Source organism: Vipera ursinii (assembly GCF_947247035.1).
Source record: "Vipera ursinii genome assembly, chromosome: 8".
NCBI lineage: Eukaryota > Metazoa > Chordata > Lepidosauria > Squamata > Viperidae > Vipera > Vipera ursinii.
The window spans coordinates 17,934,913-17,948,419 of NC_139519.1; the positions used below are offsets into that span (position 1 = coordinate 17,934,913).

General features: G+C 40.0%; 1 protein-coding gene across 1 annotated transcript in view; it reads right to left on the reverse strand.

Moving 5' to 3' along the window:
• Positions 1-13,507, reverse strand: part of KIRREL3 (kirre like nephrin family adhesion molecule 3) — a gene marked incomplete at its 3' end in the record, with an annotated part of 588,432 nt that overhangs the window by 114,669 nt on the left and 460,256 nt on the right. The window contains exon 6 of the mRNA XM_083368619.1: positions 8,389-8,539. Coding sequence (XP_083224745.1) covers positions 8,389-8,539 — 151 coding nt within the window. The remainder of the gene's footprint in view (positions 1-8,388; positions 8,540-13,507) is intronic.

Here is a 13,507-nt window from a genome sequence, read left to right on the forward strand (position 1 = left end):
TTGTAGAGAACTCTGCTGAGCATGACGCTGCTGAAGCAGCTTGGGCTTGAGGTCCAAACGGAAGACACCCAAAGTCAAGGAAAAGGTAAAAGAAATGCAGGAACCAGGTGAACGTTCAGGAATGGGGTAGGAGTTAGGTGTGAAGGTTGGTTCCGGTGAAGACGAAGACTGGGAATTTAAGAATTCATGAGGATCCTCAGCAGAGCCACGCATTGCTAGCAAGACTGACAAAACTATGGAATGAGGATCTTCTGTCACGTAACACTTAAAGAGTTGCCTGGGTTTCTGAGCAGTTCAAGATCTCCCATGACCGTTCCCAGATGCACAGCACCAAGAGAAAGAGTGGGCTGGGCAGGAGAGGCCAAGTCAACAGTGAAGTGATCAGCCAGCAACTACAGTATTGGGTGTTTAGAAACCAGGTGAGAACCAGTAAAGAATGGACAGGATTCTATCCTTTGAAACAATATAAAGTTTGTCATTCACCAGAGCTTTTGTTTCAGTGGTAAAGAATGAAGATGTCTCATTAAAGATAAGTTCTCAAGTTTCATCACTCAAATTTCCACCTTCGTCTTCCCAGATCTTAATTTTGTGCCTGGCTATGGCCACCCCATTTTTGCAGTGTCAAATGTTTGATATCTTCCATAAAGTGACCTGCCTACGGCTACAACATTCCACAGTGCCAAATCTTTGTATCTTCCATCACCTCTCTATATACTATGTATTGTGTGTTTTCTGTGGCTGTGGCCTGATTGTGGAATTCATTAATCAGATACCATTTTCATTTTCTGTCATTTGCCATAGAATAATTCCATTTCTTGAGCCTTTGGTAAGTAGAACTTACGGAAGATTGTCATTGCACTCCCTGCACCTGTTCAGCTGGTTTATGTTATCTGTATATTATTTGTTTTCCAGATTTCTGGTGTTTACTGGGAGTCATACCCTGTTAATGGTTTGATTTGATTTTATGGATTTTTTTAATCAGTTGTACCTACTGGTTAAACATTTTAGAAGATAAAACAGGAAAAAAAACAACCCTTCACATAATTAGTCTTTGCGCTCAGTACTATTACAGCAGTGTGTTTTTGGGTGAAGATACCTAGAAGTAAATTCCAAATATGTTCAACCAATTTTTCTTCCAGGAAAGTAAATACAGCGTGGCAGTCTAAAGGCAAGCATCTGTTGTGATGTAATCAACATTATTCATGCCAGGAGCCAACCCGAATGCCTGTGGAGCAATTGGGAAGAAGATATTGCCTTTAAAATGTGTACAATTTATTTAATTCATCACTCACGAACTTAGACATCCTGAATAAGGAGAGAGACATTCTGTTACATTACTGAGTGCAAATTTCAAACATATTGGAGGCCCAACATTGTGTTTGAATCTGCAACCATCAATTATGGCTCCATTTGTTTTGCTCTTCCCTGCTAATGGTGGGTCTTCTCAGTATCAGTATTCCATAACCTTGCTTAGCAGAGAATGAGTATCATCTGTTCCAAAATGTCCATTGGCCAGATGGAGAAGTAGACTTTTCTGGATGGCCCAACTGCCATCTGCTTCTCATGAATATAAAACAGGTGGTCGGGTAGCCTCCAGTCTCTGGTATGATGTAGAATTACAGTCTCTGATGGTACTGAGGACTCCCAGAAGCTTTAATGGCAGTGGAAACAGACATAACAGAAAAAGAGAATAACAAAGTTGGGAGGGACCTTGGAGGTCTTCTAGTCCAACTATTTGCTTGAGCAGGAAACCCTATACCATTCCAGAGTAATGGTTGCCCAATCGCTTCTTAAAAACTTCCAGTGTTAGAGCACCCACAACTTCTGGAGGCAGATTGTTCCAATGATTAATTCTTCTAACTGTCAACCTTAGTTCTAGGTTGGTTCTCTCCAAGGGATGATCGGTGGCAGGAATTTGAGTTCTTCTTTGAGGCTTGGAGTTTCTTGCTGAAAAGAATTTCAATGCAAAGGATGACTACACTGTCCCTTTGCACAGAAATACCAAACTTCCATACAAGCGTTTAAGAACAGGAGCGAGTAGCCTCCATCTTTTTCTCTAGCAGTAGGCCATATGAGTGGACTATATCTTAAAAGTATTGAAAACAGTCAGTATCATGAAGAAAAGGAGAGCTTTTGCAAAAATTTCACTTAATCAAGAGCAGGAGATAGGTCAGTTTAGACAAATCCCTGAGATCAATGGCATTCGTGTCCCTTATTAAAAAGAACACAGCCTGAAACTACGTTGCTGGAGACCGCTATTCACTCCCAGAAACTTTGGACCTAAAGTGAATACCTTAATCCCTATAATCCTCTCATCCTGTTACAAGAGAAGCCTAGCTGCACATAGGCAACTTGCTTTAAAAAATATATATAGCAAGGTTCACTATGACACATTGTACTGTTTGAAGAACTGCAGGATTCTGTAGAATGAACTGGGGGGAAAAAACCCCCAAAAGAATTGTGTTTTTTGAAACTAATGAAACTTATTTAGCAAAAGCAGATTGGATGGAAGAATGAAAGAAAAGCCATAAATAAGTAAGTAAGTAAGTAAGTAAATAAATAAATAAATAAATAAATAAATAAATAAATAAATAAATAAATAAATAAATAAATAAATAAATAAGTGCATGAGTGAGTGAGTGAGTGAGTAAGTAAGTAAGTAAATAAGTAAGTAAGTAACAGTCTAGTAGTAGTCAAAATTGCTTGGGGTAAGTTATTCCTTGCTGACTTCACCCTCACAGTAGTGAGGATTTTACCAAGCTGGGATGAATGCCTTGTTAGGAGTATAGCCACGGTCTTCATGCTGGGAAGTTATGATGAGAAATTATAGATATTTTCAATTTGCTTTAATCTTGTTTTAAAATGTGCAATCCGAATTACAATAAGGGAAAGCACAGGTTGGAATTTAAATGAGGCGTGCTCCCACAACAGCCCACAGACATCCAGTACACTCTTAATTCATTTGCAGGCATCTTGACACTTCTCTATTGTTAGACAACAACAGCTAATCACCTTCCTTTATTATGTATGAATCAAGCTTCTCTTGATAGTTCCCCCATTGTTTGACAATACAGTAGTTGTGCTTAGGATGTATAAACGGATCCTCTTTGTACTCATAGAAATCAGAGTCCTTTCTGCTGTTGGATGTATGTTTTCCCCCCTATAGTTTAACAAATTCTACCTCGGCAGTTTGGTGGGTCGAATCCCGAGTGCCGCGTAACAGACTGAGTGCCTGTTACTTGTCCCAGCTTCTGCCAACCTAACGGTTCGAAAGCACGTAAAAATGCAAGTAAAAAAATAGGGACCACTACGGTGGGAAGGTAACAGCGTTCTGTGCGCCTTTAGCATCATGCCGGCCACATGACCACAGAGACGTCCTCAGACAAGCGCTGGCTCTTCGGCTTTGAAACGGAGATGAGCACTGGCCCCTAGAGTTGGAAACGACTAACATGCATGTGCAGGGGAACCTTTACCTTTACCTTTACCTTAGATTAAGGACAAATAAAATCTTTTGATTTTCCTTGTGAAAATCAAAACATCCATCCTACTTCCTAATGGCCTTATAAAGGCAAGCTAAAGATTCCTACCCTAGAAATCAAGTAAAATTTGCATAAATGCAAACAAATATTTATTCAGCATAATGGAATTTTTATTTATCAGCAATTGATCATTCATTAAGCCTTTTGTAAGTAATAAAGCCACAGAAGGAGCTGCCCCTGCATTTTACCTCATGAAAGGGATTGCTTATAACCCACCGTAGCTACAAAACACTTTTTAAATTTTCCCTTGAAATGGAATAAAGCCCCAATCCATTCTTCTTCTTGGAAATGTTGAGTTGGTGGAAATACAAGATGGAAATGCAAACACAGCTTGGGCCTGTTCTTAATATTTGGGGATGGGACTGACAATCATACTAGACCCATGGTGGCGAACCAATGGCACGCGTGCCACAGGTGGCATGCAGAGCCCTCTCTGTGGGCACACATGCCGTCGCCCCAGTCCTAGGCATTCAGCTGTGTTTCTTCAAACCTTTTCACTTTAGGCCTCCGCTGCTGTGTGCCAAAAAAAAGGTTCAATCTATCTAATTTCAACTTCTTGCGGGAAAAAAAAGATCTTGCAAAGTTGGAATTTATTGAACTTTTTAGTCCCACCCAGTCTGCTGTTACCACTGCAGCCACGCCCACCCAATGGGCCACGCCCACCCAATGGGCCACGTTCACCCAGCACCCGACAATACATAAATGGGTTTTGGTTTGCAGTTTGGGCACTTGGTCTCTAAAAGGTTCGCCATCACTGTACTAGACAGAGTGATGCAATGAAAGGGACAAAGCTGGAACTTTCTATTGCATTTAGCCTATTTCAGGGGTTACACTGTATATTTTGAATGCTTTTTGCTTTAACCTAAAAGGAATCACACTGCCAAGTTCAAGCAATCACACTGCCAATGTTTTGTGGCATAGACAATGGAGTAGGTTTACTATTTCTCACTCCTTCCTCCTTTCTGAAGATATCCCAAAGTTACAAACTTAAACACTCAGTGTGAGCAGAGCAGAAGAAAGCTTCTAGTGCAAGAAGACTAAAAAAAGAAAAAGCTATTTCCCTCCAGTTTGCTCCATCCTGGCATCCACACAGGATGCGATTTCCATATAGCCCCTGGGCTTTAGCTATATAAATAGCTTATGGCGTATCAAGCCATTATACATGATTTTAATCCCACTTGTGATGTTTGGCACATTACTCACAGGAGCCTGCTTTGATGTGGCTGATGGTATGAAAATCACTTTGGGCAGATGTTTCAGCTGCTCACTCTCTGTAACAAAACCAAGGTTTCTCTTTTGGAGAGCTGGGTGGGACACAAAGAGCTGGAGGTCTGCTGCTGTTTAATGACAGGTAAGGGATCACGTTGGGTATTTTCGTCTCGAGACCCAGTGATTTATTTCAGCCACCCATGTTGCATTTATATAAAATGGATTTCCCCTTAATCTGTCCTCCTTGAAAGATGCAGAAAGCAGGTGACTTGTATTAGTAAGTGTAGATATTTATGACGTCCTTTCAGCCGTGAAGAAATATCGTTTCTGCAAAGCAGTGAGGGTGGTTATTGGTTCACAGAACAAATTCAGCTCTCACGCCATTCGTCTCTTGCAGCATTGCTACTTAAAAGCAACATCAGTTCAAAACGGAGACTACCAATATTTGAAACGGCACGTATGGAAAAAGCTAGAATGACCATGCTATAGTTGTTTCCATTGGTCTAAAGAAGAATGGCCAATTTTGCAGAAAGTTTAAGCTGCTAAAAGAGTCAAGGTTCCCCAATGAATCATTCATTACATCTGGAAGTTTTGATGGAATCACTGTTTTCATATTGGAAGGTAGTTGACATGTGAACATCAGGAATGCCTGCTTCTGATTCAGCAATCCTGCTTCATTACTACTAAAATTTCTTGTGTCTGCAACTGTCTATGGAGATTCTCAGTCATCCAGATTGTGGTTGTCCCAAAGGTGCTTCTTTCAAGAGGCAACTGGGCATTCTTTGTTTTTCTTTGATGATATTTTGCTTCTCATCCAAGAAGCTTCTTCAGCTCTGACTGAATGGTGGAGGATGAAAGGATTTATGTTCCTTGCAATCATCTGTTCATCAGCACTCTCTCTGAGAGTCACTGAGGCCACTTGGAGGGCACAGATAAGTATTAGTAGTATAAGGCCAGTTGCCTTTTAAAAGAAGCGCTTTTGTGTCTATAACTTCTAACTGGGCAAAACGGTGCAAAACATTTTCAACCAACATTTTCAAATTAGCTAACTTACAGAATGCACCCCAAATTCAGGACACATTCCTGTGGAACTGAAATTTGGCCAAGTTTTAGAAAACATTTTATGACATAAAAATGACCATGGAGCATTTTATGGCTTAATACAAAATGTCATTAAACATTTCCTGGGGTCAATTCCTGATATTTGACAGTGCCAGACAGTTCAACATGGACTACTTTCAGGGCAGAAACTTCTCCTTTGGCATCACTGTTCCTTTGTTTTGTATTGTTTCTGTGCTTTTTTTAATATTGTTGCTTGTTTTTGAATGTTATACAAATTTTGTAAAGCATAAAATTTTATTAAATTTTCAATTAAATTGAACTGAACTTAATAAAAGGTCTACTTATTTATGTCAACGCTGCTAACATTGGATGTTTTTGCATTGACAACAGATGGAGATGCAGCCATTTTCTTCTCTTTGCTTTTAGAGTTAGATGATGCTGGGGAGGGGGGGGGAGGAATGTGCATGAGAGTCTAGCTAGACATAATAACACTGAACCTAGTGTGAGAACCAAGGTTATTGAAATAAGAGATGATAAGAATTGGTGGGCTGGAAAGCTGGAGGGAAAGCCTGTGTTTCAAACTAACTGGGGAATGTGATTTATGATTGTTAAGGGGTGGGGGAGGAAGGGAATTGTGCTTTGATACTATGTGCTCAGGGGAGGGGAACTCAGATTTTGGCTTCGACTATGTTAGTGCTGATGCTATGCTATTCAAATAAAGATTCTTTAAGGTAAACAATGCCTCGAAGTTCTTTGAAGAGTTTCATCTGTCGGAACCATGACAATTTACTTGCGATGCAAGTATAAAAATAATAATAGTCTGTCCACAAGTTATAGCCATTAAAGCAAACCTTGTTTACTGCTTAAAAAGAGTTTCACACCTTCTCATTTACCACTTAGCATTCAATAATGCTGTACATCCATAATTTTCTCCAACGCACTTCCCATGTCTGTGTCCCTTGTTTTGGACTGATATCCAATTCACTCCACTTAGAAGCTACTATGTTGTTCCTCTCTCAACAGTTGACTTAAGACCACTTTTCAGCAATTTAAGCTTCAGCCAGCTAAATTACATTATTAACCCCTCTCTGTAAGTTTTCCTCACTTTAATAACAACGAACACCAGCGCCATCAAGACCTGTTAACTCAGCAACATACCTTCCCCTTTGCCCTTCCCTAGACTTTCATTTTCAGGATGCTTTGAATCTTGACAATTCATCTGGCAATAACTGCTAGCCATTGCAAACGCTAAATTATTTAGGCTACAACTGCCTTGCATTTTGATGCGGTTGAGAAGACTCATTTGGCCTTAATGACTGACCAGTGAAAGACTGCTCACTAGGAGTAAATCGATTCAAATACTAGCAAATATCCATATGTCATTTTTGGGGTGTGGTTTTTTTTTGGGTGGGGAGAGGAGAGGTACAACACGTTCAATTTCTTCAATTCTTCAAGTAAACAAACAGGCAATTTGTCATGCTCTCCCGTCTCTAGCTACAGCATATGTATCATGAATGCCCTATGAATATGTGCATTGTAAACATTCCTCCTGGGCAAACTACAGAATGCTATAATAACACCAAAAGTTTGCTAGTTGTTGGGTGTTCAGTAATATAAGACATGTTCTGGCATCTTCTAATCTAAAGCCTTATTCTTAGTAGAAGTGGAAATCTACATTTCTTGTCCATCAAGGCAAAAATAAAATTCCTTATTTCTACTCTCTGCCTCTTACATTCCTGAGAACCCCTGAGAATTCCTCAACTTCCTCATATAGTAAAAGGGAAGTTTGGCATTATTGTCACCTCCTTTCTGCTGACCGATTTCAACCCTGAACAAGCAAACAAGGAGACAACTAAATTAGTGTGTGCATACAGAATCATACTCACATAGATTTGGTGTCCCAGTTTAACTGCCTGGCTCCCTTCTTCTCCCCACCCCCTCCCAAATATCCTGGAGTTACAGGTGGTTGAGGGTGTTAGCAATTCTCCAATAGCTTTTTATGGTAATTGGATTAGGTAAAGAGGATAGACCACAATAAATGTATAGGTAATCTCATTTCTGACTCCTTCTCCATACAGTGTGAATGTCTATAGAAATTTTCAATCATCCTGGTTGTGGTAGTCCCAAAGGTGGTTTTTGGGAAGGCAAGTGGACTTCCTTTCTTTGTTTTTATTTGAAGACATTTCACTTCACATCCAAGAAGCTTCATCGGATAGTGGGTGAGATGGAAGGCTTAGTTGTGACAGGATTGGGGGGGGAGGGGAATGGAAGGATCATATTTCTTTGCAGTCATCTGGTTGTTATCGCTCTCTCTGACAGCTGTTAAGGCCCACTTGAGGATTTATCTGCGTCCTCAGGGGTCACCTTGAGTCCGTGTGTAAATGGGTGTGGAATCAGTGTGCAAATGGGAGTGTGAAACCGATGAAGCTTTTTGGATGAGAAGCAAAATGTCTTCCAATTAAAAACAAAGAAAGAAAGAAAGTCCACTTGGCTTTCGAAAAAAGCACAGTGGGAATGTTGTGTGGAAGGAAACGGCAAAAGGCAACTGAAAAAGGTCAACACCCGCCAACACACTCACGTTGGATGTCAATGGTGACTGAAGTCTCTTTCCCACTTGGAACTGCTTTGTTGGTAGCTCGGCAGACGATGCTTTGGCCATTCTCAATGTCAGATGGAGAGACAAACAGGGTGCTGATGATGCTTTCTCTCTTGCCATCACGAACTACTGTCTACAGAAGGAAGCGAAGAACCAGTTACTACTTTTGGTGTTCTGCTGAAAGTATCTCCTGCCCTTCGCCAACCATTCTGCTTTAATTGGAGGGGAAAGAAATGGCTTTATATCTTTTTCCTGAAGATTAAATGAAACATGGGTGAGATTCTCAAAGGACGACGAGGGTTCAGGATCCTCCTGCTAAGTAAGAAGGAATTTGAGTCTGAACTCTCTTTCGCTGTAGCCTCCTTGCCCTGCAGCTTCCACGTTTTCCCAGTGGGAGACACCCTGAGGGTATATCTTGCGTTAGCAGGACAAGTAGAGGAGGCATCAGAGTGAGGAGGTTTTTAATGAAATAATAAAAGTGTCAGTATCTTCCACTCCCAGCAAAAAAATAGTAACCCTCAGATATCATTAAAGGACATCCTGAAGCATCTGGAGGAATACCATTGAAAAATATTCTTTTGCAGGGAGAGAAATGTTTAGGAAACGGAAGGGCAAGTTTCAACACATTATTATTAAGTTTTGAAAAAGGATAGACCATTTGAATAGGATCAGCCTTTAGCACTGAAAGTATGCAAACTGACTGATCCTGCATTAAAAGGGAGACCTGAACAGAGGAACTAACAAGGTCAGCAATAAAATACAAAGGAAAGAGCGTGAAATCTATTTCAATTTCCGTATTGCTGGCTCAAAGATTTAAAGAAACTGTACCAGCCACCAATAGGCTTTTAGTCTGAGAGAAAATATCAGTGATGGCATTCAAAGTCTTGAACGCAACCTCAACGGTTGCATCTCTTCCCAAGAGTTCAGATCTGTCAAGAGAAGATGGGTGCACCATGTTATCTGGAGATACAAGTCAAGAATTTTTGGTTGTCCCACCCAGATGTATTAATACACTCCTGCCAAGAGCTTGAATGGTTTCATCACTGATTTCAGTTTCCACACCAAGTGACTTGACCAAAGTTTTGGGTTGCAAAAACAGATGCCTAATTGGTATTGATCGTTGCTTCATTTCATTGATTGTACCTCGTGCTAAGATGCTTTAGGAAATGATTATAGATATTTCAGTAAATAATTTGTGGAGTTATGTGGTTGTGTCAGTCATTCCTGAGTGTTAAGCCTCTGTTATAGTGTTGAGCTTTCAATGAACTGTAAGCCATGTGGAGATCTTTCGTGAAGTAGGCACAAAGTGGTATTATCTTCCAATCCAAAGTGCGCAGAACAAAAGCAAGTTATGGATAGCAATCTGTTGGGTATCAGAGGTTCTCAGCAAAGCTGTAAATACATCTAGAACCAAGGGAGGTGAACATTTTCATTGGGTGCCTTGGAAAATGCCAAATCTGCCATGCTGGATCTGGACCTGCTTGCTTATCTAAATTTATAATATTTATCATTTCTTTCCATCAGCTCTTTCAGTCAGCATGTTTAATTCTATCTTGTTAGACAAGCCATGCATATTAATAAAATAGAATATTTCAAAGCTGATTGCCATGCAGCACTGAGAATGTTTTTGTATGCATCTCAAAAGGGCACCAGCCTTATGGCACTTCATTGCCAACCCTTCACACTGCTAAATACCAAAGGTTGCCCAGGTGCAGACACAGGAGAGACCCCATTCAAAAGCTTCAGCTTTTCGTAATGTATCATGAGAAGGGTGTGAATGCAGCTTGTCTCAGAATTAATCTCTTGTCATACCTGATCTGAATCTTTTGCTTGCTTCTATGGGGGCTTTAAGAATTGAGATATGCTCTTCACTCCCGACAGATAACTGGTGTTAAGTCCATTCCCCTGCCCATCCTTTTATTTGAGAGCATTAAATAGCCAGAATTTCAGAAATTCTGTTCTACAGGGAATGGGATTCTAATAAATCAGCCCACTCCTCAGCAAGATATGAAATTAAAGAATGGCACTCTCTCTTTTTTTTTTTGATGCTGATGCTGATGATATGACTCCAAAGTAGATATTTACTGAGTTCTCTAGGTCTCCTGCAAAGTAATCAAGTCTAGATTTCCTCTTGACAAAATCTTCAATCAGAGACAAAATCTAGAGCTTCTTTTGTGCTCAAGAGTTTTTTCTGAGTTTTAGCTTTAGCTGTGAAGGACTTTGCTCTCTACATCCTTGTATTTCCAGAACTCGGAGGTCATACAACTCATATATTCTATGGTGAAATTTGGAAATTGCACCATCGTTGATTGTCTATTATTGCTAGCAAGGGGTCCTGAAAATAAAGCTTTGTTGGAAAAGAATTGCAACTGAAAAAAAATAATTCTGGAACAAGTAATTTCATATACATGTAGACCTTGGTACCTTGGTACTCAACTGTTTTCATTGAATTTGATACTCAACGCATTTTGACATGAAAATTTTGTCCCAGTACTCATTGTTTGTTTGGTACTCAATGAACAAGCTAGAACGTGTTGTTGTCAGCTGCCTTGTGACTCAGTACATTATTCCTTATGGGGAAAAAATGTTTGGTACTCATCACATCTCCCAGAACCAATTGATGATGAGTATCAAGATACCACTGTATATTTTTTTGCAGTTTACCATTTTAGGTTTTGCTGCAGATGCCAAGAAAATGATACGGTTATTCTGTCCTCTTTTCCAGTTGTCCATGTTCTCCTTTGCCTGTTCAGTTATATTTGTTAATCCTCCCATGAAATAGGAAATTAATTCCTATTTTCTTATAGTCTTTCTATTTGGTTTGGTTTGGGGATTCAGGCAGTGGAAGGTGGGTTGTGTTAATATCAGCTATTTAATGGGATTTTAATTAATTTTAATAGATTTTTCATAGCACTTTAAAAAACCTGTTTTTTCATACTTAGAATTAATACTGAACTTTCTTCTATTACCCTCATTATCTCTCTTAAGCTCTTGATAATGAAGTAACATAATGGGAACAGAGTTTAAAAGTAGAAAATTGTGGTCAGTCCAAATCTGTCTCCCCCTAAGTCTTTCAGTACTGGAAAAAAATACATAACAAATCTAAAAAAAATATTAGATATAGCAAATCTTAAAAAAAACACCCAAAAAAACCTTGCCAAACAGACAAATCTGAATATGTTTGTCTAGGTGTCTAGGTGTATTTAAAAAATACACCTAAAATCTAAGGTATATTTTTACCTAAACAGAAATCCTTGTTTTGTTTTTAACGGATCCTTAAGGAGGATCTGAAGTAATAACAAATGAACGTATGTAGAGATCTACAGAATGTACTTGTAGCAAGCTTTGCAAAAGGAGGCCATTGAAGAACATTATTTTGCATCTTTTCAGATAAGTTGGATATATGGACTGGAAACCTAACCCAGGCACAAATCACCAGCTTAGGAAAACAAATACAGGAAGTCCTTGACTTACGACCGCGTTTGAGCCCAAAATGTATGTTGCTAAGTGAAACACTTGTTGAATGAATTTTGCCTCGTTTTGCAACCTTTCTTGCCACAGCTGTTAAGCGAATCACTGCAGTTGTTAAGTTAGTAACATGGTTGTTAAGAGAATCTGGCTTCCCTGTTGACTTTGCTGGTCTGAAGGACGCAAAAAAGGGAACACGTGACCCCGGGACACTGCAATCGTCATAAATATCAACCAGTTGCCAAGCATCTGAATTCTGATCACGTGACTGTGGGGATTCTGCCATGGTTGTAAGTGTGAAAAACGGTCCTAAGTCACTTTTTTCAGTGCCATTGTTAACTCTGAACGGTTACTAAATGAACTGTTATAAGTCGAGGACTGCTTTACTGGAATATCAGTATTTGTTTTAGCAGTTTAGCAACCTCAGTCTGGGATTGAATAGCCTTACCTAATCTGGACTCTCATTGTTATGACTAGCTGGACTCTCATCCCTATCCCCCCCCCCGCCAGCATCAACTAACTCTAAAAGCAATAGATAAAATGGCTGCATTTCCATCTGTTGTCAAAGCAAGAACACCTGATGTTAGCAGCGTTGACATCCATTTTGGGTATAGGTAGGATAGAAAGAGATCTGATGCATTCTACTCTTTTTTTCTTTTTTTTCTTTTTCGCGTACTTTTACAGACTTACGTATAAACAGGAGAGGGCAAGCAGACCAGGCTCAGAAAAATCTGCAGGCAGAACGTCGTATTAATGGAGTAGACTGGAATTAATTCAACACAAAATGAGGGTAGGGAGCAGTGGTCCTAATTAGTCTTGGCTGGTGTCTGGAATTTCAGGAGGCAAAGTGCCTCTTCTGTATTCTCATGGTATTCTGAAAAAATGAGAGTCTGTTCTTCAGGTGTCGATGGAGACGACCCATGGAACGGGAGTAGGAGGAGTGAGCAAAGGCATCTAAAAGGAACAGGAGAGATCAGAAAAGGGATTCTGGGACACCACGGCGCAAATAGCACCATCTGTGTTGGGCTTTCGGAAATCCAAGCCTTATCTTTTCTACTCCCATTTTCTTCTCTCTTGCAACTTTGGTCTCCCAGAGGTTCTTTCCGAAATGATGGCTCGTGTTTAGGAAGAATTAAATGTCTTAGGGCTCGGGTGTAATAAAGAAAGAATCTTCTGGGGATATTGCAGGCAAATCAGATGGCCTCGAGAAACAGGACAGAATAAATCAGAATAAATCAGAGGCTGGGCTCATTCCATGATAGCAGAACGGGGCCCGAAGGATGGAGTTTGTCAAGGGGGATGAAGGCAGAGAGCAGAAGGCAGCCTAGCCCCAAAGATACTCTAACTAACCAAGATCACAGAAAGTAAAAAAAAAAGAGAGGGACTCTATGTATAGATGGTCCTCGACTTACAACCACAACTGAGCTCAAGATTTCTGTTGATAAATGAGACAGTTAAGTGAACTCTGCCCCATTTTAGGACCTTTCCTGCCAAAGCTGTTAAGTGAATCACTGCAGTTGTTAAGTTAATAACACAACTGTAAAATGAATCTGGCTTTCGCGTTGACTTTGCTTGCCAGAAGGGTGACAAAAAGGGAAATCACATGATCCCAGGACCAAGTATCCAAATTTTA